Source organism: Xiphophorus couchianus, chromosome 22 (assembly GCF_001444195.1).
Source record: "Xiphophorus couchianus chromosome 22, X_couchianus-1.0, whole genome shotgun sequence".
In the NCBI taxonomy this organism is placed as follows: domain Eukaryota; kingdom Metazoa; phylum Chordata; class Actinopteri; order Cyprinodontiformes; family Poeciliidae; genus Xiphophorus; species Xiphophorus couchianus.
Genome location: NC_040249.1, coordinates 13,626,437 through 13,649,245, shown reverse-complemented (window position 1 = coordinate 13,649,245; position 22,809 = coordinate 13,626,437). Strand labels below are relative to the sequence as shown.

General features: G+C 36.0%; 1 protein-coding gene across 2 annotated transcripts in view; it reads right to left on the bottom strand.

The window, feature by feature from the left end:
• The window catches only part of mlip (muscular LMNA-interacting protein), a 33,146-nt gene extending 13,346 nt beyond the window's left edge, over window positions 1-19,800 (bottom strand). Inside the window, exons 1-11 of one of the 2 annotated variants that reach the window (XM_028007579.1) lie at window positions 19,651-19,800; window positions 14,464-14,589; window positions 8,264-8,401; window positions 6,358-7,941; window positions 4,960-5,034; window positions 3,299-3,376; window positions 3,135-3,218; window positions 2,968-3,012; window positions 1,911-1,955; window positions 869-931; window positions 670-792 (exon numbers count right to left, since the gene is read on the bottom strand). In XM_028007579.1, coding sequence (XP_027863380.1) covers window positions 670-792; window positions 869-931; window positions 1,911-1,955; window positions 2,968-3,012; window positions 3,135-3,218; window positions 3,299-3,376; window positions 4,960-5,034; window positions 6,358-7,941; window positions 8,264-8,401; window positions 14,464-14,577 — 2,349 coding nt within the window. In that variant the 5' untranslated portion in view covers window positions 14,578-14,589; window positions 19,651-19,800. The remainder of the gene's footprint in view (window positions 1-669; window positions 793-868; window positions 932-1,910; window positions 1,956-2,967; window positions 3,013-3,134; window positions 3,219-3,298; window positions 3,377-4,959; window positions 5,035-6,357; window positions 7,942-8,263; window positions 8,402-14,463; window positions 14,590-19,650) is intronic. The other variant, XM_028007580.1, reaches the window with a different exon arrangement.
• Window positions 19,801-22,809: the final 3,009 nt, after the last annotated feature.

The window sequence follows — 22,809 nt, the reverse complement described above, 5'->3', positions numbered from 1 at the left end:
TGGAAAATCAAAACCAGGAGAAAATGTAAAAAAGCAAAAAAGAAAACATAGATGAACAAAACAGGCTGATGGCACCAAATAAAATCTCAAGATGCCAACGTGGCTAGAGCCAGCGCTGTTCTATGTAGACAGGTGTCTTTGTTTTATGGACACTTTGCCCATCTCCACTCAGAGGCAGAGATCGTAAAATATGCAGTCTGAATCTGTCCTCCTGTCCTGTGTCAGGCACCTCATTATTTTGATATAAAGGATCAGAATCTCCTCTTATTTACCACTACTGTCACCTGAGCAACTGATATCTAAAACTATAGTTTGCTCCCCTGGTCCAGTCTCTTAAACAGGATCTATATATCTGTGCCCTCTACTATGATAGCGCTACTAAACTCAGCAGTTTATGTTTGATATATTGCATATCTAATTGATGCTCAGAGAGAGAAGAGAAGGTTCATTAGTTAAAGGAAGGAAGGAGTCTAGTGAATCTTAATAATTGTGCTTTTTCTTACTACTGTATATTTGTATCCCAGCATACAGGCATTTGGTACTAAGTTTCACAGACTCTACTCCAAATAGGATAGTTATTAAAAAAAAGTGTTTTCTGTTACTCAAAATTAGTCCCAGATTCGTTTTTTTTTTTGTTTGTTTCTTCATTAAACTCATCATAAATCTCACCTTTTTCTTATCAGGCATGGCTTGTTGAAAATACTTTCTCAAGGAAATTGATTTAAACCGATCTTCGATCTCCTCTGTAAGTCTTGGAATAGCCGACATCGGACGAATCATCCCAGGTTTTGTCTAGACAAAAAGAACAACAATCTGTTACGGGCAGAGTTTTAATATACCAACATTTACAAGGTAAAAGATTTCGTACCTTTTCAACATCTGTTAGATTCCTCTGCTTATTGGCAGATGGATTCAGGCTGCATAATGATCCCTGAATAAAAAGAAAGCATTGAATGCTTGCTGGAAATAATGACAGAAGATTGCATGCAGTATAAAAAATATACCATATGTACAGCTAATTGTTTACTTCATTCTTGGTGTGTGCATTTATAAAACACAAACTATGTACTGTATGAGAAAAACAAGTATTCCTAACTATGCATTAATTGTGTAAACATGAAAAATAACTTAATAGCACTGCATTATTGTGTATTTAAGAGATAGTTACTGTACATAAAACACAAAAGCTATTTTCTATAATTTTTCCTGTATGCCAGTTCTGATGAAATATAACAATGTCAATCAGATTTTGAATGAAACTTTCAGCAGACACTCCAGTTATCTATTTTATTAATTAAATACTAATGAATTCCCAAACAGTGTTTTTGTGGGAGCAAATGTATATTTATTGACCAAATATACTTGGCTCTTAGAAATTAAAATGTAAAATGTAGTGGAATCATAATGTCAAAAAATTACAACCACAGTTTATTTAAAACAGGAAAAAATGAATTTCAGGGACTTTTTGAGGGCCAAATCAGTTTGATGAATATTTTCTTACTAGTTTTTGTGTTCATACTCAGACAAAATAAATTATCCCTCATTGGTATTATCACCTCACTCAATTGGAAACCTTTTCTGTATTTGAACAGTTCTTTTAAATTTATTGTGTCAAGGTAAAGATTTTGGTTTTACCTACCAGCTCTTCCCTTTAGAAGAGAGCTTCTTTTTCATGTAGGTAACATCCATATTTTTCATGTTGTTATGAATGAGCTTTCTATTGTAAAATATATTCTATGGATGACAAAAGTCTAACTTAATGGTCCTAAATTCAGTGACAAAACTAATTAGAGACTGATAATGTATAAAATAAGTAAATAATAAAATACAAGCAGCAGCAAGATGTTGCAGAGGCTCTGTTGGGAGTAAAACCTTGAAATAAATTAAAAGAAAAACAGTCAACTACTCACATATTTGGTTTCACGGCCCAAGGATTTTGAAAATGTAGGTCTGTGCTGAAAATGAAAAAGTAAGGAGTAAAAACAATAATATATTTGTAAAACATGCACCTCATGTTGCATATTATATATACACGTATATATATATATATATATATATATATATATATAACCATCTGCCTTCAATTCACAGCACACTGACAAATATTGTTTGACACTGAGCTGATCTTGTTTCTTCTGAAAACTACATGAGGCTGTCTCCTTTGATCAAAAATCAATGTGTTTTTCCTCATACATACCAACTTTATAGAGTCAAAATTCTCTTTAATCCCTCTTACAGTAAATATCTCAGCATGAATGAAAATATCTTTTTTACAAAAGTCCAGAGCCGTTTTGCAGGAAGTGTTTGCATCTGTGGTAATTCCACAATTTAATTCAAACTTTGCCTGAACGTGAAAGCTGATCATCTCTACTCTTTGTATCCTATTTAGTAAACATGCTGCATCCAAGCATATTAAATAAAAAAAAAATAAGTGGAAAGAAAGCCTATTTTCCTATAACCATTTAAGAGATTTTGAAGCAAAGCCCTTTCAAAGATTTGGTAAGATTGTCAAGACATGGACTCTGGCTGGAGTCAGTGCTTCATGAGCCAACAGAGCCCCTTTTCAGAAAGCAGGGTTAACAAGCCCTCAGTAGAGGGCAGGTACTCTGAATGCATAGATCATGTATTGGGGAAATGCACTACACCTGTTGCATTCATTGAGTTTAGGGGACTGGATTATTTCTTAGTGGTCCAAAGGTGATTCAGAGTTATGTTTTCACAGACAGGGATTATTTAGGAACCAGATAATTGTTGCTGTTTAACTCTGTTTTATTAAGTCCAAAATCATGGAGGCAGAAATTTAATACAAACACCCACAACGATTGTGCTTTGTTTGTAAATTATTTCTGGTTTCAAGTAAAACAAAAGCAAAAGTTGTGGTAATTTTCTCATAAAACCTCCAAAAAATTGACTCACAGTCAAACGTGTATTATGACCCTGTATCTACAGCACAATGTTACAAATTACCTGAAAATGCTCCTTGGTAGTCGAAGACTTGGAAGTCTTGTGGCACTGGGATGTTTTGCAATTACAAGGAGTATAAATTATTCCATTAATTCACTTTCAATATTGTGATTCACAATTTGCTGTTGCATCATTTGGTTTTAATTTCAGCAATCAATGACAGAACTCACTGGTGGCCTGGAATTTGCCAGTATCTCATCAATAACTGCATAAAGGTCCTCTGACTTTTGACGGAGCTCAGCAGGAGAGCACATCTGCAGACAGAACAGGATTATTAACACTTTTGAATGAAGTATGATGCATGAATGCAATAAGAAGCTTTGTGCCCTTTTACTTCTGCATGCGTGTCTGTAGGAGTTCTATTCATTGAGTTACAGTCGTTCATTTTTCTTTCCACTTCTTCATCTATTGCCTATGAAAACAAAGAAAGAGAAAAAGGGCCAAGTTTCAACCAAAAAGTACAAAACACATCATCCATCAATTATTGTCTGTATAAAATCCAAGGTCGTGGAAATACATCAGTGTGACCATATTCAGTTTCTCCAAGAATGACTTGACTTTGAAAATATATTTCTCCTGAAAACCTTATTACCGGTATTTATCTTTTTTTTTTCAGAAAGAAAATGTGTTTATAGACTGTTATCTTTCAATACTAGGTGTTATGAATGTTAACAGCACAGGTCTATTTACAGTGACCATGTCTATTGTATGTGTTTTCAGCCCAACTATCAAAAAGGTGAATATATGGAGAATGAGGATGGACACATTCTCCATAAATTCTCCATAAAGTCAATTCAGCTATATGGACTTTAGCTGAAATCACTAGCTGACAGTTTAGTTATTAATTCCTGGTAGGTTGTGCCATAACTTAAAAATTTAGAAAACAAAATACAAACTTTATTTGCTTTTAGCACTTAACGATTCTTCATGCCAACATCAAACATCTTGTTGCATAACATTGTAAAATGATTAAACGCTGTCTTATTGTCAAAATGGAGTTGTACAAAGTTCGAAAAGCAGAACTAACAACAAATGTGGCGCAGCTGATTTTGTATTAAGTATGTTTTTATGACTATTTGTAAGCACTGAAATTAAAAATGTGTTTTTTATTTTTATTTTGCTACTGCACTAAAGCTTATGTATTCTTACAGATCCTTTACATCATTGTTTACATTTGTTGAAGTACTCGGAAGAGTTTATTGACCATTATTAAATAAGAACTTGAAAGATCAGTGTCTGTGAAGAATAGTGCAGATTGTAGAAAAACAAAACCTAAGCAAGCAAACAAAAATATAGATTTTTTTTTTTTACCCAAACCATGCATAGCACACTGAACCAGAAACAGAGACCATGGATTTCTAAAGTGGGCAGATTTTGTTTTTTTATAGATTCTTGCTATTCTTTTCGTTCAGAAACAATGCTAAAGGAAAGCTTGAAAGGTGAAATAAGTCATTGAAAACAACTGCATACAATTCAAAGGTACTATAATGCTGGGGAGTCATGCTGTTCCTTTGTGTTCCTTTTCTTAGATAATCACATAGAAAACATATGATTTACCAAAAAAGTATTGGTGAAGTATAAAAGGCAGAATAATGTTCTACTGGGAAGCAGCAGAAGAAAGGTAAAATCTGTGCTTTCTACAAGAAATTTTGTAAAGTGCTTGAAATTGATGTATTGGGAAAATCTTCCTGCAGCTAAGATTTTCAGTGACTAAAATAAATATATTTTCTCATACAAGGAGTGTTAAGAAAACCATCATGCTACAGAATTTCTTTAAGACACATTTCATTGTTTTTTTGTTTTGTTTTTTTCATTTCAAAACTCAAAAACTTTGGAGATTTTGTTTAAAACTTTGTTTGCCCTTTTTCATATATTAACATGTAAATTATTCTTACCAACACTTTGCAAATTTGTTGGGGATTACAAACATCCTCTGGATGTTTAACAGGATAACAGGACGAATTAGAGGGATTAGAGTTAAATATGTGAACTCACTTGCTGATCCAAGAGAATCGTGTTTGTTGGTATTGCAGCCAGTGATTTGTAGCTTGACTTAATCTTGTGTGCATGCTGTTTAGGGAGAGGGAGAGAAAAAAAAGCAGACAATGAATACAAATTAGTTATGAATCAGATTTCTGACATTTTATGAAAGAATATCCTTGTAAAATGTCTGGAGGTGCACCTCATAGAACAGGGGTGGGCAATCCTGGTCCTCGTGGGCCGGTGTCCTGCAACTCTTAGATGTCTCCCTGGTCCAGCACACTTGAATCCAATAGCTGAATCACCTCCTAAGTGCAGTCAAGTTCTCCAGAGTCCTGCTAATGACCTCATTATTTGACTCAGGTGTGTTGAAGTAGAGATACATCTAAAAGTTGCAGTAGACCGGCCTTCGAGGCCTGGAGTTGCCCACCCCTGTCATAGAGCATTTCAGCTTTGTGACTCACCCTAAAGCAAAACAACATAAAAATGTTCCAAATTAGTAAAAATTAGAAAAGAAAATAAATATTCATACCCCTCAACGCTTTATAAATCTACTTATGATAACAGGACGCATGTGGAAGATGTTGCTCTAGCCAGATGGGGCCAAAATAAAAGATTTTAGCCCATGTGTGGAAGAAAACTAACAACACACTAATCTTGACAAACTCCTTCTCTGGTGACAAACAGTGGCAGTATTATGATATGGGGATGCTTTTCCTTGTCATAAACAGTGTAGAGGTTAAAAGTTGAAGGGTAGAAGGAGACACACTAAAATACAGCCAGAGGTACAATGGATTAAGTAAGTGTGTGTTAGAACAGTTCAGACCCAAATCAAGTTGACTAATTGGGACTATTTCTGTTAATTGCTCTAAAAAGCAGAGTCTACAAATTATTGGTTCAGGGGAGATGAATTATGCATACAGGCTTTTTCAGATTTTAATTTGTTAAAGAAGAAAATTAGAACAAAATATATTGATTTTTTTTTTTTTTTTTTGCTGTAATGTGAGAAATTGTAAAAAAGAAAAAAAAAAAAAGGATTCTAAATCCTTTGCATGGTCCTATGTGTTAGGCATCTCGTCCATCGTCCAAAAACAGACATTTGGACAATGGACATCCAAATGTAGACATGCTGCATTATTTTAGTTCATAAATCCAAAGTTTTGACACCAAACAGCTTTTCCAGATGTGTTGTCATGAGCACTGATGTGGAAACCTGTGCAGATTGATAATCCATAGCAGCAGCAATGGCTCATGTGACAAACACAGACAGACATCTAAATACAGATAACAAAACCTGACATCCTAACAGCAGACAACAGCTCATTTTAATCACACAGCATGAGTGTGTGCCAGGAAAAGAAAACAACACCATTAGTGCATCAAAGTCATGCTTGTGATAGACAAGGACACTACCTTTCTTTTTTTACCCTCCCTGTCACTGCAGTCTGATATTCCACTCCCTGGCCTGGGGGACGGCATGGAGCGGAGGGACAAAGCAGGAGAAGAGGTGAGGTCTCTAATTGGTGGAGCAGGAGAGGGTGTAGGTGTGGGCGTACTTGTGGGCGACGACCATCTGGGAAAAGCTACGGTTGTGTAGCAAAACGGGGACAAACTGCGGGGCTTTGGAAAAGTCTGAGAAGGTGTGGGTCCTCTGGAAACATGGCCGCTCCCCTCTGACTCATGTCCTCCAATCTTTGTTGTTTGTTGTAAATGAGGGAGAGAGGAACATGTGTTCAAAGGTGTGATGTGTGGCGGAGAGGGCTGCAGATGTGAAGGGGAGACGGGCGGCGATCTCAGCTGCTGAGAGAGCATTTGGAGCCTCCAGAGAGAGGAGTTTGGTTGGCAAGTTGATTTCCGTGGCGCGGAGGTCTCTGGCTCCTTAATAGATAAAGAGGTTGGCAATAAGAGTTTTCTGGTGTTATTATTAATATGGTCCTTGAGGAGCATGGTGGGCCTCTGCTCTGAAAAATCATGCCGCTTTGAAATAAAATTCTTTGTTGTAGCCGCCATGGCCGGTTGTTCATCCTGTGTCACAGAAATTAATTTCAAATTTGGAAACAGAGGTGGGGTGGTTTTGGGGAGATTGTTGGTCTTCGCCAGTGGAGGTGACTTTACCTGAGCTTTTCTAAGTTCGCCGCTCGTCACCTGAGTTTGAAGACATTTCACATGATGTTTACTTGATTCTGCCGTGAAAGGAGCACTGACAACGCTGCTGGGCTCTCGGCAAATGGGGTTTTGACTGTCTACAGAGGTGGACGAGGAAAACTGAGATGAAAACTCCAGAGGAATAGAAGCCACGCTGCAGGCGGCTGAGCATGCATTGCACACAGACAGAGTCACAGGGTTAACAGGCCAGCAGGGGGTGTAAGGCCTCTGCAGAGTGGCAGACAGCACAGGAAGGCGACCTTTTCTGAGGATGGCAGTGAGGAGGGACAGCCGGGTGAGAGGGGGGCGATGCCGGGAAGTGGGGGTCTGCAGACACGTGGAGGAGGACAGGCTGTCACAGGACGAGAAACAGGTCTGAGGAGTGTGAATCAGACTAGAGCCAGGCGCAAGAGAGTGCTTCCTGATCTGAACCACAGCAGGGGAGAAGACTCCAGAGCGGATAGATGAGCACCGAGAAACAGTTCTGCTAAAAGAAGCAGGAGAAGCCACAGAGGAAGGCTGCATGGTGTACCAACCCAGCTCTTTATCCAAGCCCTCTGACAAAATGGACTCTCTGGAGGAAGACGGGGTGGGGAAGAGGTCTGTAGAGTTTATGGGGCTTGTTCTGTCTTCTGGCACAGACCCTCTGTTTGCAAAGTAGCCCAAGTTATGTTCAGAATGTCCAGAGATATTGTGGCTCTGCAGCCAGGGACTGCCTCTGCATTTGTCATCAATTGTTTCCATAGAGACAGTCACTATGGCCTCATGGTCGGGTGTATTTTCAGATGGGGCGCCGACTGAAGGAGACGCCTTGGTTCGAGAGAGACTCTTATGATCTGGCAAAGGACTAAACTGGAAAAAGAAATATTACATTTGTGTTATTTTTTACGTTTTATTTCTAATTTTGTTTAGAATTAATACAAGACAAGTGAACAAAGCTATTGGACATGCAGAATAATTTTTTTACATCTGTCAGTTACAGAGCATGTACATCTGAAAGATCATCTTAAATTTATTGTAATCCGTTAATCATCTTCCTACTACATTTTTAAACAAAAAAGATTCAAATTAAATGGATTAGAAATTACATATTTATGCCAGGCAATATCAGTATTTCTTCTTTATGTGTAAATTTAATAAAACTATCATGCAGAATATGTTATTTCTGACTTACTCGTGGTTTTACCTCCAGCTGGACTGTGTTTCGTTCTCCCCCCTCCAAGACGTCCTTGATAAAGACAATCTCCGCTTTGTAAATGTCTTCCTCTGACATGGTCTCTCTGGCTGTCCTCTCCTGGGTCACAGCTATGCTCTGACCGGGGAAAAAGCAAAAACATTTATGTGGAGGGGAGCTTGTGAAACCTGAGAGGAGCTGAGATGAACTTCATAGAGCATGGCTGAGCTTCAAGGCTGAGCATGGGTTCACCACAACACATACCCCAGATAATTCACATGCCCTGCTGACATTAATGTAGCAACTCCTTCCATCTGGAGAAGATGCTGATTTGTTTGAGGCGTATTTGTTTTCCTATAATCATTATTTGTTTGAGTTCAAGTTTATTTTATGCACAATAAAATCTATTAAAAATTATATGCACTGACATTCAGTTTAGTGTAGCAGATTTATAGGATTTACACTTTGATGTTTTAATAGCAAGTAAACAAGCTTCAAGCCTCGTGAAAGCCTATGTGTAGAGTACGTAAGCATGCGCATGTGACCATATTTTAATAACTTTCCTCTGGGTCCCTTCAAAATGTCCTTTAATTAAGTCCCAGATCTTCAAAATAAGACTGTTTTAATGACGTCAGAGAGACGTCTTGATTTAATAAAAACAACTTTCGATCGAAATCTATTAGTGCTATTGACAATTTTGGGCTTCATTTTGAAAACGTCTAAAATTTCACCCATTTCTTGTATATCGTTGAAGGGTCAAATACTGATAGATGTATTAAGCACTCAAGCTGACCTGTCTTTTAATGAAACATCTGATGATTAAAGAAAAAAACTCAGTCATGACATAATCATTGTCCAGCCTAATAGGCCATGCCTACATAAGATTTTGTCAAATTGTAATGTTTTCCTTCTACTGTACAGTATGTGTACTTTTGTAGTTTAAAATAAAATATATTCTCACAATTGTATGAATACATTCACAAATCAAGCAAAGGCAGAAATATGCAGAAAACATCATTTTAAAATTAAGATTGATATCTCTTTTGTTGGGAAGGTTGTTTCTCCACATCTAGGGAGCTCAAAAGAGCAATAACTTCTAGTGTGCAAAATTATTGCCAAGAACTTCATGGTGATGATCATCCTAAAAATACACATCAGTCAATTGGCAGCTGTCAGTCATCTGAACTCATTTAAAATTTTGTTTGGAGCTCTCTTGCTTTTCTTTAAATAACCAACAGTCAGAGAAATGAAAGGCTTCCAAATGAGAGCTTCCTGGAAGACTGACAATTTATTTTATTTTATTTTTTTCATATTAAGCAAGATGGAGCCTGAATGGAGAAAAGTTAATTGCGTTAGTTAATTATTTCTCATGTAATTTGATGCCTGGTGGTTGTACAAGTTTTATGTATGTAATGAGTTGAAAACATAAAACGTTTTGAAAATGTTATATAGTACCTTAAATATTCTATCTACAATTCAGATATCAGACAATGAGAACTGATTTAACCAGTTCAGCTTGACTCTACAGAGCCTTAAGGAGGTAAGCCTGACATTGTTTTAGGCAACAAATAGAAGAACAAGACTAATGTATGTGAAAATGTCAATGTTTGCATAGAAATATGAATATATCACCCTTAAGACTATTTATCACCAAAAGAAAAAAATATTTGGGGATTAAAGCTGCAGTATGTAACTTTTCTAAAAAATACTTTTTTTTATTTATTGAAACTGTCACCTTGTCTTGACTGTTTGGTATGAGACAGATAACCTGAAAAAGTAATCAAGCCCCTTTCTCTTCTCCCAGTGCTCCCAATACTGTCTAAAAGCAACCAATTAAAGGCAGGAGGCAGGTCTTACCTGTCTCTGATTGGTTGTTTTTGGTTGGGCGCCATTCATTTCATATTTCATATACTGTGAATTCAAAGATATCTTCCTTTGTGCTTTCACCTCAAGTAGTTTCAAGCCCTGAAGGCAGTCTGGGATTCATAACAAACCCAAGGACAACAAGAAAGAACACAGTCTAATTTAAAGTGGCACTGTAATTGGACACAGAATTTATACACTTGTCAGAGACATGAATGCAAATTGAAGATCCAAACTTGAGAGTGCTCTTTCTAAACTTTTTTTTTTTTTTTTTTTTTAACAGCAGCAGGAGGTTTGAGAAACCTCCAGCAGCTGTAAATTTCGGCAGTGAGAAAATATCACAGAGATAAAGTGACTGCAGCCAAATGTCCAAATGTAACCTTTCTTGTATATCTTTAAGATTTTTGATGACATTTTCCTTATCTCCTTGGTTTCCAGGACTTAAAATAATCACTTTTGGCAGCTATTTCTAGAGCAGCCTGTGACTTCTTGTGCCTTGATGTGAATCGTCGTGTTTGATTCTTTGAGTTGCAGGCATCACTCTCTTGAGGGCCATACACAGAAGCTTCTAATGCTCTGATCAGGGAAATAAAAACATCAAGGCAGAGCCACAAACTTTACTCTTCTGGGGTATACCTCTGTGAATCTGTGGTCAGTATAATACTTTGAAGAAATGTGCCTTTTCTTCACTCTCAACTTTTCTATAGGTGTTGGAGTCCACACTTCCACAGCTGTACAGCGTTTCTTTCACATGAAAACTTTGAGCTAATTATTTATGGATGTTTTTTCCCTTATGTTTACTTTACACTTTTATTGACATTGTAACTCTTGTTGACGTTTTTGTATTTTCAATTCTAAATATATTCATCTTTGGGTTGAGAGACTCGTACTCTGTATCTCAGTTTGTATAACACCTCTTTCTACAAGGTTCTGATATTCTTTCTGGTCTTCTTTGATATGATATTCTTCATAAATGTCAGTCAAATTACCAAGCTGAAGTGTAAGTAAACAAATATAAACGCAGTATTCCCTGATCTAATCTGACCCAGATAGAACAAAAATCATCCCTGTCAAAAAAGATTCCATGCATCATCTGCATGATGTAGTGATGTGTGCTCATAATGAATACAAACCACATCTTTTGTACTTTATTTGCGGCAAATTTAGACTTTACAGCAAGTCAATTCATTGTAGAGATTATCTGTTGAATTTATTGTTTGTTGTTGTTGTTTTTGTTTTGTTTTTTGACTAAGTGGTTAAAAATTGGAGAGCAAAAGTTTTAAAGTACAGTACAGATAATACAAAATAACTTTATTGCATGTTTTTTACTTGAGAATAAGTTTTAATGAAAAAGTGATGGCCTAAAACTGGCATAATAAAAAAGTGTTACTTTGCATTAAATGCTGATTTTTTTAACATGATGAACAGATTTTCCTTCTCTGAATTTGTGTATTTCTGATTAAAATACATTATTTTATGCCTCCTTTTTTAAGTTTCTTACATGTTGGATTCGTGTCAATATGTATTCAATATAAGACTTAGATGCAATTAATCAGAAATCTCATGGTCCCCCTCTGTAAATTCATAAACTTTGCCTGCCAGGGACAATGAACTGAAAATTTCATACTGTGGTTTCCACTTTCTTATTTTGTCTGTTGATTCGTGCCAAATCAAGATTATTCTGTCATGAAATAACAGGATAATGCAGGAAAAGAGTCCATGTGTTTGTCACTGTAAGGTTGGACTATTGTGAGTCCTTTCTGTATAGAAGAAAACCCCAATTATGGGATGAATCTGCAAAATGCCTTCAGCTGATCCAAAAGGCTGCAGGAAGAGCCTTGACACTCCTCTCTTGTAGAACCAGTTCCAGTTGAGACAGACAGGCACCCTGTCTACTTTTAGGACTCAGCTGAAAACCATTTTGATAAAACTTATAATTAGAGGGGCTTAGGTTATGCCGAGCTGTCTCTGTAGTTACCACCGTGGGTTCAGATTGCTTGAGGACATCCCGACCACTTTCCTACTTCCTCCTATTATTCCATTTTTGTATCTGCAGTTATTGATGTGATAAGCTTCACAGTTTAGATTACTTTAGTTTATTTTAAAAATTTTTATAGCAAACCATTTGTAAAGTGAAAACCAGGATCCAAACATGTGAGAGTTATGGCAACTGCTTATTCAGATGCACACATCATGAAGACAACAGTTTTTCTTAAAAAGACTGTCTGTTTTTATGTTTCTCACTGTGATTTCCCAATGGCCTGCCAATCCTTGGGATAATAACCTTGGAGGAAATTCAGAAATTAATGGTGTCACCTTTGAAGTCTATATGCTGGCAGTCAGCAAGCTGACATCAAGCTTCCAGCACCGTAGTGGTGTTACGACAGCAATACTGGATAAACTTTTAGCACTTTAAGCCCTCCAGCAAGCGGCACCACAGGGGGCCAATACGAGCCCCCTGGAAAGCTTACTTTTAATATCGCAGTGCACTTTCATGTACCTGTACATTTCGTTATGCTGTGATTCAGAAAAAATACTTTTGAAAAGAAGATATTTCTTTTAATATTAGGTTAAATTGTGTAAAAATGCTATATTTAGACTTTGATGTTCACTTTTATGGTGGAAGAGCATCTTACTGGATTTCTATGGTCACTTTAGAAAAGTATTTGATGTTGACCTCACATAGATAAGGATGCAATTTCTGCAATGTTTGAACCAGAATCTCACATTATATTGGAAATGATGCAACAGAGATGTAATTTAAAGGCAGTTAGCTTGTACACATACACATATTTTTGGAACCTATGATTTTATGACTCAGTTGTTTTTCCCAGAAACTGCTAATTTCTTATTATCTAGTGGAGTATTTAGATTTTTTTTATGACTGTACTTATTGCACAGGTTGCATCCTGTCTCATCACTACCTTGTAATTCACTGGACTCCTCACAGTGACCCATTCTTTCACAAATTTCTGTATATACCTAGATGCTGTTTTTATTTTTTTATTTTTTAACTGACTGGAACTCCCAAATACATTAATTTGGAGGTGAGTGAATACCTTTGGGAATTGTATGTGTTTATATTTTTACAATCATTTTTCTATTGAAGGGATGTTGTAAAAAACCTCACCAGCTGCTGCTACAACTGAGTTTATTTCGCCTGCTTGTTCCCAAAGATGAGGTACAAAAGTACTGTAGGTACAGTAAAAGTAAGATTGATTATACGCTTGTGGTGAACAAATTTAATCTTCAGTTCCCTGATATGATAAATCACTTCTTTTCACACAATTGACAGTTGCTGAAATAGATTTTCTCCATTAACCTGTTTGAGTGAGAGTATTTCTATTTTTCAATTTGAAGAAGTTAAATTTTAGAGAAACAATTTATTTTTATTAACTATTTTTTGAAAAGCAACATTCCAATATATATTTCACCTTGGAAGCAAGTCCTTGTACCACCGTTAACATCAGTGTGTTCATACAACAACCTTGCAAAGCCAGATCATCAACCTTTGTTTTAACCTTCAGATTCGAAATGTCTTTGATGAGTTTCCGGGAAGATGATAGCACTGTTTGTGTTGTGAGCCTTACAGATTGCATTAATTGGCATTTAGTTGAGATCTATAGTGAAGCAGTAAAAATCTTACTGAATAGCATATGGCCATCAAACTTCCTATTTGATGAAGAATTGGCGAGGACTGTAATCCAGAATGAACAACTTTCTTTAAGGTTTGCATTATGTTAAAGTAACTTTTAATCTGTCATCAGACAATTTGAAGATGGACATTTGATTTCTTTCACAATGGGATCAAAAGCAAAAGTTAGTTAACTGGGACATAGATAAGTTACACACTTTTAGGCCAACTTAAATCCTATAGGTTTTAGCTATTTAACAAATCTTCCTAGATCATGTTTTTGTAAAGAATTTTATAAACCTCAGACAAAGTCAGAAATGATGATTACTTACAAATGTCTAAGTGGAGTTGTGTATATGTTCTTTCAAATGTTTTCACATATGAAACCTTAAAAAAAGGGAAAATCTAAGGTTTTGTTAACAAAGCAGGCAAATGCCAATCATATCCAGCTTTGAAAAGCTCAATTTCAATCTTCTCGGCCTCCCAAAAATATGACTTTGCTACTTTCATATGTGGTACTTATTCAGATACATCTTAAGTTGTTTTAAAACTGTCTGAACAGTCATGTTGCATTTTATATAGCATATATAACATAGCCTTAGTCTATTACTTAAACGTTTATGTGTTTAAACCCTGAACTGTGGCATCACAGGTTGTAAAATCAGTTGTACCAATTACCAGCATGTCACTGCTGTGGCTTTACCTTATCTGATTTTCCTTTCTGAGCAGAAAACTTCTCATCACTGGCAAGAATGTTTTTAATTGGTAGCTTCTGCACCACTGGCACAAAGGTAAAAGCTGCAGGCTTAGCGGGCATCCTTACTGTAACCTGCAAATGTTATTGGAGAGAAAAAAATAAATATATTTTAATGTAATGCACAGTTGGAAAGGCCCTCTTTCTAATGTCACTGAAATACACACAAGCAAAAAAATCTACTTGCAGTTCATGCTAAGTGAAATACAATGAAAATTGCTGCTATAAAAAGTGGCAGAACCCGTTGAGTTTGAAAGTTGTTCGCTCGGTTACGTCTCTCCTTTATAGGGTGATATTCCTCACCACATATGATATATCATTACTCAGATACACGCACACACACGCATAGGGAGGTGAGTTAATTAAACAGTGTGGTTCAAAGCTTTGACATGCCCAGATTCTTGGGAACCATTTAGCTGCTGTCACATCAAGTCATGCTCTCATTCAGCCCAAGTTTAAAAATAACAAATAGGCATTAAATTGAATCCCCCTCCTCCCCACAGCCTTTATTTGAAACAAAACAAACATTTAAATTAACCTATTGCAGTGCTAGATCTTAATTGCTTTAATATAAGAGCACCTGTGACAAATGCAATGAGCTGAAACAACTTTATGCCTAAATTCAGAGTAAAATGTTAGAGATTAGTAGTTTTTATCAAATTTTACAAGTCTATTTTATAAAACACAGTTGTAAATTGGGAGTTTTGTTACTGGGGCAGAGCTGTGGGAAAGTCTGTTTCATGAAGCCCAGAAAGAAATATGCTTTGAAGCTTATGACAACATGAGATGCGCAGTCATTTTCATCAAGCATCTTTCTATCATTAAAGGAGATTCTGTTTTATTTTCCTAATTTTCCCAAAACAACAATGTTCCATATTTCTATATTGGTGTTTTGCTTTGAAGCTTATTTTGTTTTCCCCAAAATTTCTAAATGATAGTGTTATGTTGAAAGTCCACCCACACTTGCTATGACAGCAATTTCAATAAGTTTTTGTTTTATTGTTCTTTTTATTTCATGTATCCTTTTGAAGTTGGGCTTTTAGCTTTGTTGTCTCAGTGGTGCATTTGACTTTTTTGTCTCTTTTTTTTATTCAAACACCTCAATTGAAGCTCGTTATCAAAGACAGTCACATTGTTTATCCTACCTTGTATCAGGTATCCCAAAAAATGAAAAACTTATGTCAGATTTTAAACTGACAGTAAAAGGACCCCTTCTCCATTTTCAATAACATTTGGCCTGCACTGTCAGAACAGCTGACCTGTTTCTCTGACCTCTCAGTTTTCCTTTGCTTTTATAGTCAAGTGCTTTAAGTGCCACCTAGTGAAGAAACATTGTAGATAGGACAGGTTTTATGGTCTCAGAGCTTGAGAATGTGGCACATGGCAATGCAAAGATTACAAAGATTGTGTGACTCAATGAAAACTAACAACAACAGACAAATGTTGCTCTTTTATATTTAGAGAGTCTACCTTTAGACTATATATTTAGAGTATATACCACAATACTAAAACTTTCCATGACATTGGCTCAGTTCAGTTTATTAGAACCAAATTGGAAGAATATAACATGTTTTGGATTCCTTCCAATTCACAAATTAATACTGTTAGCAACATAACTGTAGTGTGTGAAAAAAAAACTCTACAATCTGACTTTAACTTTGTAAAATGTTTTCTTTCACACTTTGAGTGGTGAGAAAAGCTCAGAAGTACATGTCTCTTTTTCTTGATTGTTTGTGTCAAAAGAGAATCAAGAACCAATGTGAGGAAAGAAAATGTTGAAGAAAATGACTCCAGAAGATCAAACAGATTTCTTAAGGTGAGGGAGTAGGGTGCATTAGTAGCTATTGTCATTTGATTAGGTGTCCATATTCTCTGATTGCTTTAATTGTATTAAAGCAATCTGTTTGGATCTCTGACCCAAACAGAGATCAGAGCCAAAATCAATGGAAATAGTGCAATGTATTTTCTTTTTATTAAAAAATAAAGCCAAATTTAAACAGACGGGGAACTTAGGCAAATATATACAAAAGACAAAAGTAGTGGACTAACTGGGAATCATTTCTGTCACTTCAGAGCAGAAAGTAAAATAAAAACAGCATATTTGTGGCAAGACTAACAGAAATATTAGTGTTTCTCAGTCGCTTTGGTTCATTTCTTGAATCATAACAATTCAGGACAGATTTAGAAAAAAGTCTAATGGAAATGTGTATAAATATGCTTGACATATTATGAAAACCTGTTTAAGCATTTTGGATGTTATGACTTGCAGTGTATGAACATGTACTGTAGTCAGGTTTATGACAACACTATTGCATGTGTAAATACATTATATGTTCAGTAGTAGTTGTCTAATAATTTATGTTATACCCATCTAATTTATAGGGAGGAGTATGTAACAGAATGCCTTATGCTGGTTTCAAGAAATTCAATGTCAAGTAACATTTTCTTTACTTGAGAAAATATTTTCTTAATATAAGATAATATATCTTACTTGTATAAGTAAAATTGGCTTGTTTTAATTACAATTACAGTAATTTTAAGATATTTGTAGGTTCACACTGGTTAGATATTTTTTCTTGTTTTGGAAAATCTTGACAAGACAAATTTTCTTGTTCTGTTGGCAGATAATTTTTCTTATTTTAAGAAAATTATACCCTATTTTTGTACTTTTTTTTTCTTGTTTATGAAAGGGGACTTTTTGCAGTGTGGAAACATTATTCTATTTAAAATGCCACAAATTAGTTTCAGCCTGTATGGGATTAAAAAAACTGGAAGCAAAGTAAGCAATGAAGTCTATTAATAAGAAGTCAATTATAATCAAAGGAATTCGCTTTTCCATATTTGCCTTGTGTGTAAGTTACAAAAAAAAATTTAATTGATATCTTGCAACTGTTTTTCAACTATGACTTAATCTACCAGATCTAATATGACTTATTTATACCTAATGTCACTCAATAAATTATTGAAAACCATCTCATTAAAAAATCATCATTGCAGTAACTATTCATTACTTTGAAATCTAACATAATTCCCTTGTGCAACACTATGATTGGAATAAATTTAATTAATTTCTTATTCACTGGTTAAATTTGCTGTGACAAATTTGCTGAAACTTTAAAAAGGTTTTGTGGCAAAAAAAATAAATAAATAAAACAGCCATGATACCAACAGTATTTTTGAAATGTTATACAATTATTGATTTATTTTTTTTTTTTTTCATTTTCACTTTTTAAATTTAGCCTCAACATCCCTTTTTTCCCACAGGAGCAGCATCCCAACTGCTTCAATGTTGGCTATGCTTTTAGAGTAATAAGATGTTATTGGCTTTCTAGCATTTTTAAACACTCTGGCCATTTGCCCTTTGACATCATCAAAGTATTTTTAGATGCTCACTGACACATCTGCTTCTTAGACCATTCCCTGTGATGCTAAAATATGTTTCCTCATTAAAATCACTGCAGATCATGAGTTTCAGACCAGCACGTCTGGCACCAACAACCATGCTAGACCCACATTTATTCCCACCACCCCTCCTCCATTCTGATGCTCAGCATAAACTTCAACCAATGGGCTCTTTGTACCTGCCGCGCTGACGTCACAACCGCATGCGCAAATGCGACTCTCTTTTTTTGAATTACCGTGACAGCTAGAAAAGAAATACGCAAATAATCAGAAAATTCTTTACATAAATAATCAGAGCAGTGAAACCTTCAGTGACATACAGTTTATCTTTTTTTAGTTAAAAATGTAAAGCAACTTTTAGTTAAAATGGTTGCATGCTGTTTTACAATCCTCTTTCATATGGTTATGTCATTGCAAACCCTTTGTTTGGTCATCATCTCAGTGGAGTAAGTTTACCCTGTGACAGACTGAGCATGTGTTTCCTGCTTGGCCAGAGAAGCCCTCCTGTAAACTAATCGCTGTCAGGGCTGCCGAGATCATACCGTCCTCATAGGTCACATTTTAGAGCTGGTCCTGGTTCAATCTGTTGCGTGTCATCACCGTGTGTGTGTGCCCAGTTATTGCTGCTGGCATGCTAGCCCAGCGTAAGAGCCACTAAATCACTTCCTGGAGAACCCGCACCCCTGCGTATGGGTTTTGACGGCCACTCACATTAACTATGACCTTTCAGAAAGTGACAAATGAACTTTAATGAAACGAAAGAAAGAAAGGCTACTAAAAATTTGAAAGTTTCCCTGCTGTTTTTCTTTTGTCTAATGATGTTTTTTTGTAATGGTTTTGAGACGTTTAGCATTGTCCTCCTGCTAACATCCACATTTGTTCATGCATGCTTATATCATTACCATAATTAAAGTTCAGGCATGTGACTGAGGTGCTCCAATGACCTTAACATGTGTATATCAAGATGGTTGATGTATGCATGAACTGTTGGGCGTGTTGCAAAGTAAAGAGTTTAATTACAGACAAACTCACAGCCCCTCCTGTCAGACGGGAAAGTGGGTGTAAATTTAGACACCCAACAGCTGCTACTGAGCCCACAGGGTGCTAAAAATGGACTACAAACATATACTGAGATCATAATATGCATCTTACACAAGAATTGGCTAAGTGAAAAATTATATGTACTGTACATATTTCAGTCAGTAGAATTTTCAGTTGTAGTTTTGCAATAATAAGTGGCATAGAATAAACAAATATAATATAGAAATGTATAAATATTAGGTACTTGCTAATAATTTTACTTTGTTTATAATGTAATTCTGACATTAAATTGATTTATAAGAGTAACTTTGACTTTCTAAATGTATCTGAAGTGATTTTCCGCTTCAGTCCAGGCGGAAAGCCAAGTTAAGTATCAAGTGACAGTGTCTGTCACTATGTTGTCCATTTGTTTATGTGTGTAAGCCTGCGGGGCGGTAATGGTTAGTAGGGGGTAACGTGAGAAGGTAGCATTGAACAGTGTTGTAACGTAAAATAACCTAATTGGCTTGTTTCATGTTCCAGCTCTATTTGACTTTAGGGTGAAATACTGTTATGGACCTTACGTTTCCAAAGATCAACAAAGAACCAAAGCAGTTAGCTGAGATCATTCAACAGAAAACACCCGAGAGGATGGTTACTTTACATGTTTTCAAATGAGCATCTATGAAATTATATAGTTTAAAACCTTCTTACCTTTCCCACATTCTTATTCAACTGTTCTGCTCTGGATCTTCTTCATTTAAAGGGTTTTGCAACAGCCTCGGGTTCCCAAACAAATCTTCACATCCCATCAACGTAAGGTGCCCACTGTTCAGCTCCTGTCTGAAAGAGCAATAGTGTCGGCTTGTGTTGTCCAACAGATTTCCTTTTATAGATGCCTTATATCCACAAATAGCCTGCAGACACCAGTCTGTATGCTGGGAAGCAGAAACAATGTGCTACATGCCAGGACAAACTGACAGCTCCACAGTAGCTCATTTATTTTCCTTTATGAATAACATCAGTTGATTTTTTTACTACCCATTTGAAAACACATATTTGCGAACACTTATAAAAACACATCAGAATAATGAACTTTTTGTTTGTTTGTCTTCAAAAATCGCAAAGTTTACATATATTTCAAACATTTGGGCTGTCCTTCCAGCTTGTCCCAAAAACCTTTTAGCTTTGTCTATGAATTTTCTATAAGATCAGAGCTTTACTATGACCACTCCAAAAAAATGAACTGCAGTATATGAAGCTTCTTTGTAACTAATTTGGAAAACACATGTGTTCAAACTCTCTTTCATGTTCCCTCAGATCCCCACACAGATGACGAGACATGTTGAAGTCGCATCGAAGGGCCGAGGAACTGTTTGACTGTGAACAATGAAATCTCCACAAGCATTAAACTGATAGATGGATGTTTCCCCTGGCAGGTTTCAATGCATGAAGTCTTGGTCTCATCTGGAAGGATAATATTTTTTAATAACAGGTCACCGGTTTTTACGAGGTTATCTGAAAGACCTATTTGTGAACCTCACAGTGAAGGTCTTTTGAAGCCGTGATTCTGTGATATTTGAAAATACCTGAGCTGACTTAATTATGAACTCACTCCAAGTGCACCTGGCTCGCCTGCAGCAAAACACCACACTTGCTTCTTCCCTCCAAATGTGATGCAGGTCATTTTTGACAAACACTTCAATCTCAATTGCATCCAACCAAATGACTTGTCTCCAAAAACAAACATGCTTTTCTCAGAGTGCATTTGTACACTGCAATGTGTGTTTTGAAGTTGTGGTGTCTTAAAAAAAAAGCATGACATCATCATTTAGGCTTTTAAAAATTGCCTGAATGCATATTAATCAAGGAGAAAGGAGGAAGCCAGGGAGGATACATGCATACTCAGGGAGAACATGCAAGCTCCATGCAGAAAGACCCCAGAAGAGGATTAATGTAACAATATTATAATATTAATAGCATTTCTAACCTGAAACAGGAAACATTCATTCTGATTTAGTGTCAGATGATACGTAAATCTCAGGTTTTAACTGTTCTAACCACAGATGTACCTTATTTCAGAAAAATACACAACTAGCCTCTTTCTTTCTCCTTTAATTGAGCCAACTACCTTATTAAAAAAAATTTATTTAGGAAATTATTTTAAATTAGCAGTAAATAAATTAAGAAAATAGTGAGTGATATTAACACTTATGACAGCTTAATGAACAAGTCACACAAAATAAACCTATATAGACTAAAGAATTTCTGAAGTTTGAATATTGTTAAAGAAGAAGTGTTAAAGGCACTTCTGTATTTGCACATCTGTTTAAACAGTATCAAATATTCTGTTTGCGTCGATGTGATCCAAATCCAAACTATTCAGCAGTCTGCTGTGACTGATATGGTGGTTTCCAATAATAAGCTCTCTGGCAGCATGAGTCTAATTCTATTGCTTGGTTGTTTGTTCGTGTATCTCCGTTATCAGTGAGAGAAAGCAGACCTCTGTTCTAATCCTTTTTACTACCGTCTTCATTTGTGTCACAGCTGCTCTTGTCTGTTTTTCTTCCTGCTGGCTCTTTCCCCCTGGCTATCCACAGAGGAAACTACAATGACTTAAAGCATGGTCCTGTGCTGCCACCTGTTTGCATTTAAGCCACTTTTGGTGTTGCATATTAATAAGAAGATAGCCATATGAAGTGTAGATCAGTGGAACCCAAACTGACTATTTACCTGAGGCAAGACGTAGTAACAAAGCATGTTATGTAGAGTATTCTCTATCATCTAACCAGACCTGCAGTGACAGGAAGACAGGGAAGGAAACCCAAAGGAAAAGTAAAGATAGACTATGAGACAAAAAATGCAAGTTTTCATGCAACTTTGATTTAAATTTTGATGTACAATGAAGGTGACTGTTGCTAAATTTTTGTCAGAAGGTTGCAAGTCCGGCTTCCTCCTGTCATATGTAAATATCCCTCATGTCCTTTGATTATAAAAGTCAAAGATGTTTTCCCAATTAAAAATCAAACAACTAGACTCCAAAAAACAGCCTTATAATTATTAATATGTGTAAAAATAACGCTCTACGTTTTTTTTAAGTAACTCTTAAGTCAATAAATCTAATTATAATAAATAAATCTAATCTAAATAAAGGAAACTCATTGAATTAAAAGGTGTGTCCAAACTTTTGGTCTGTACTGTAACTCAAACATCCAGCTAGTTTTTAGATTTTAGGATGGAGGTTCATTACATTTTCCTGCAGACAAAGAGGAAAAATAGTTTTTTTAGTTAATGAATCCCAAGAGATGAAAAACTTCTGTTTTGCTCGCCTGTCAAGAGCAGCGCAGCGATCTGTGATAGAAACTTGGAGATGAAGAAAGATTTCATTGTATCTGATCACAGAGAGTCCAAAAAGGCTTTGAAATCAACATCATAACGACTTCATGGAAAGAAAATTGTGTTGTTCAAAGACCAGAACTAAACTTGACAGAAACCCTGTATAGGGGTGCGCTGAGGAGGGCGGCGAACAAGAGCTGTCCTCTCAACCTCAGACATGTTTCAAGGCAGAATGTTGGCTAGTTAAGATCTGGCATTCTAATAGACTCCAAATTAAAGACTGGATGCTAAAATTTAGATCAAACAGTAATTCAACAAAGTATAAGCTGAATGGTGTGGACACATTTACAACAATGGTTTCAAACATTTGTTCAGTTTTCAGTTGTAATGTAAAAAATAAATGTCACAATATTTATTGACAATCTTTAAAAGGACTAATCCTGGCATTTTAACGGTCATTACACACACTTTTCAGAGCCACAGCATGTTGGCAGAATAATCTAATGACTGGGGTTAAGGCATATATTTTATTAACAG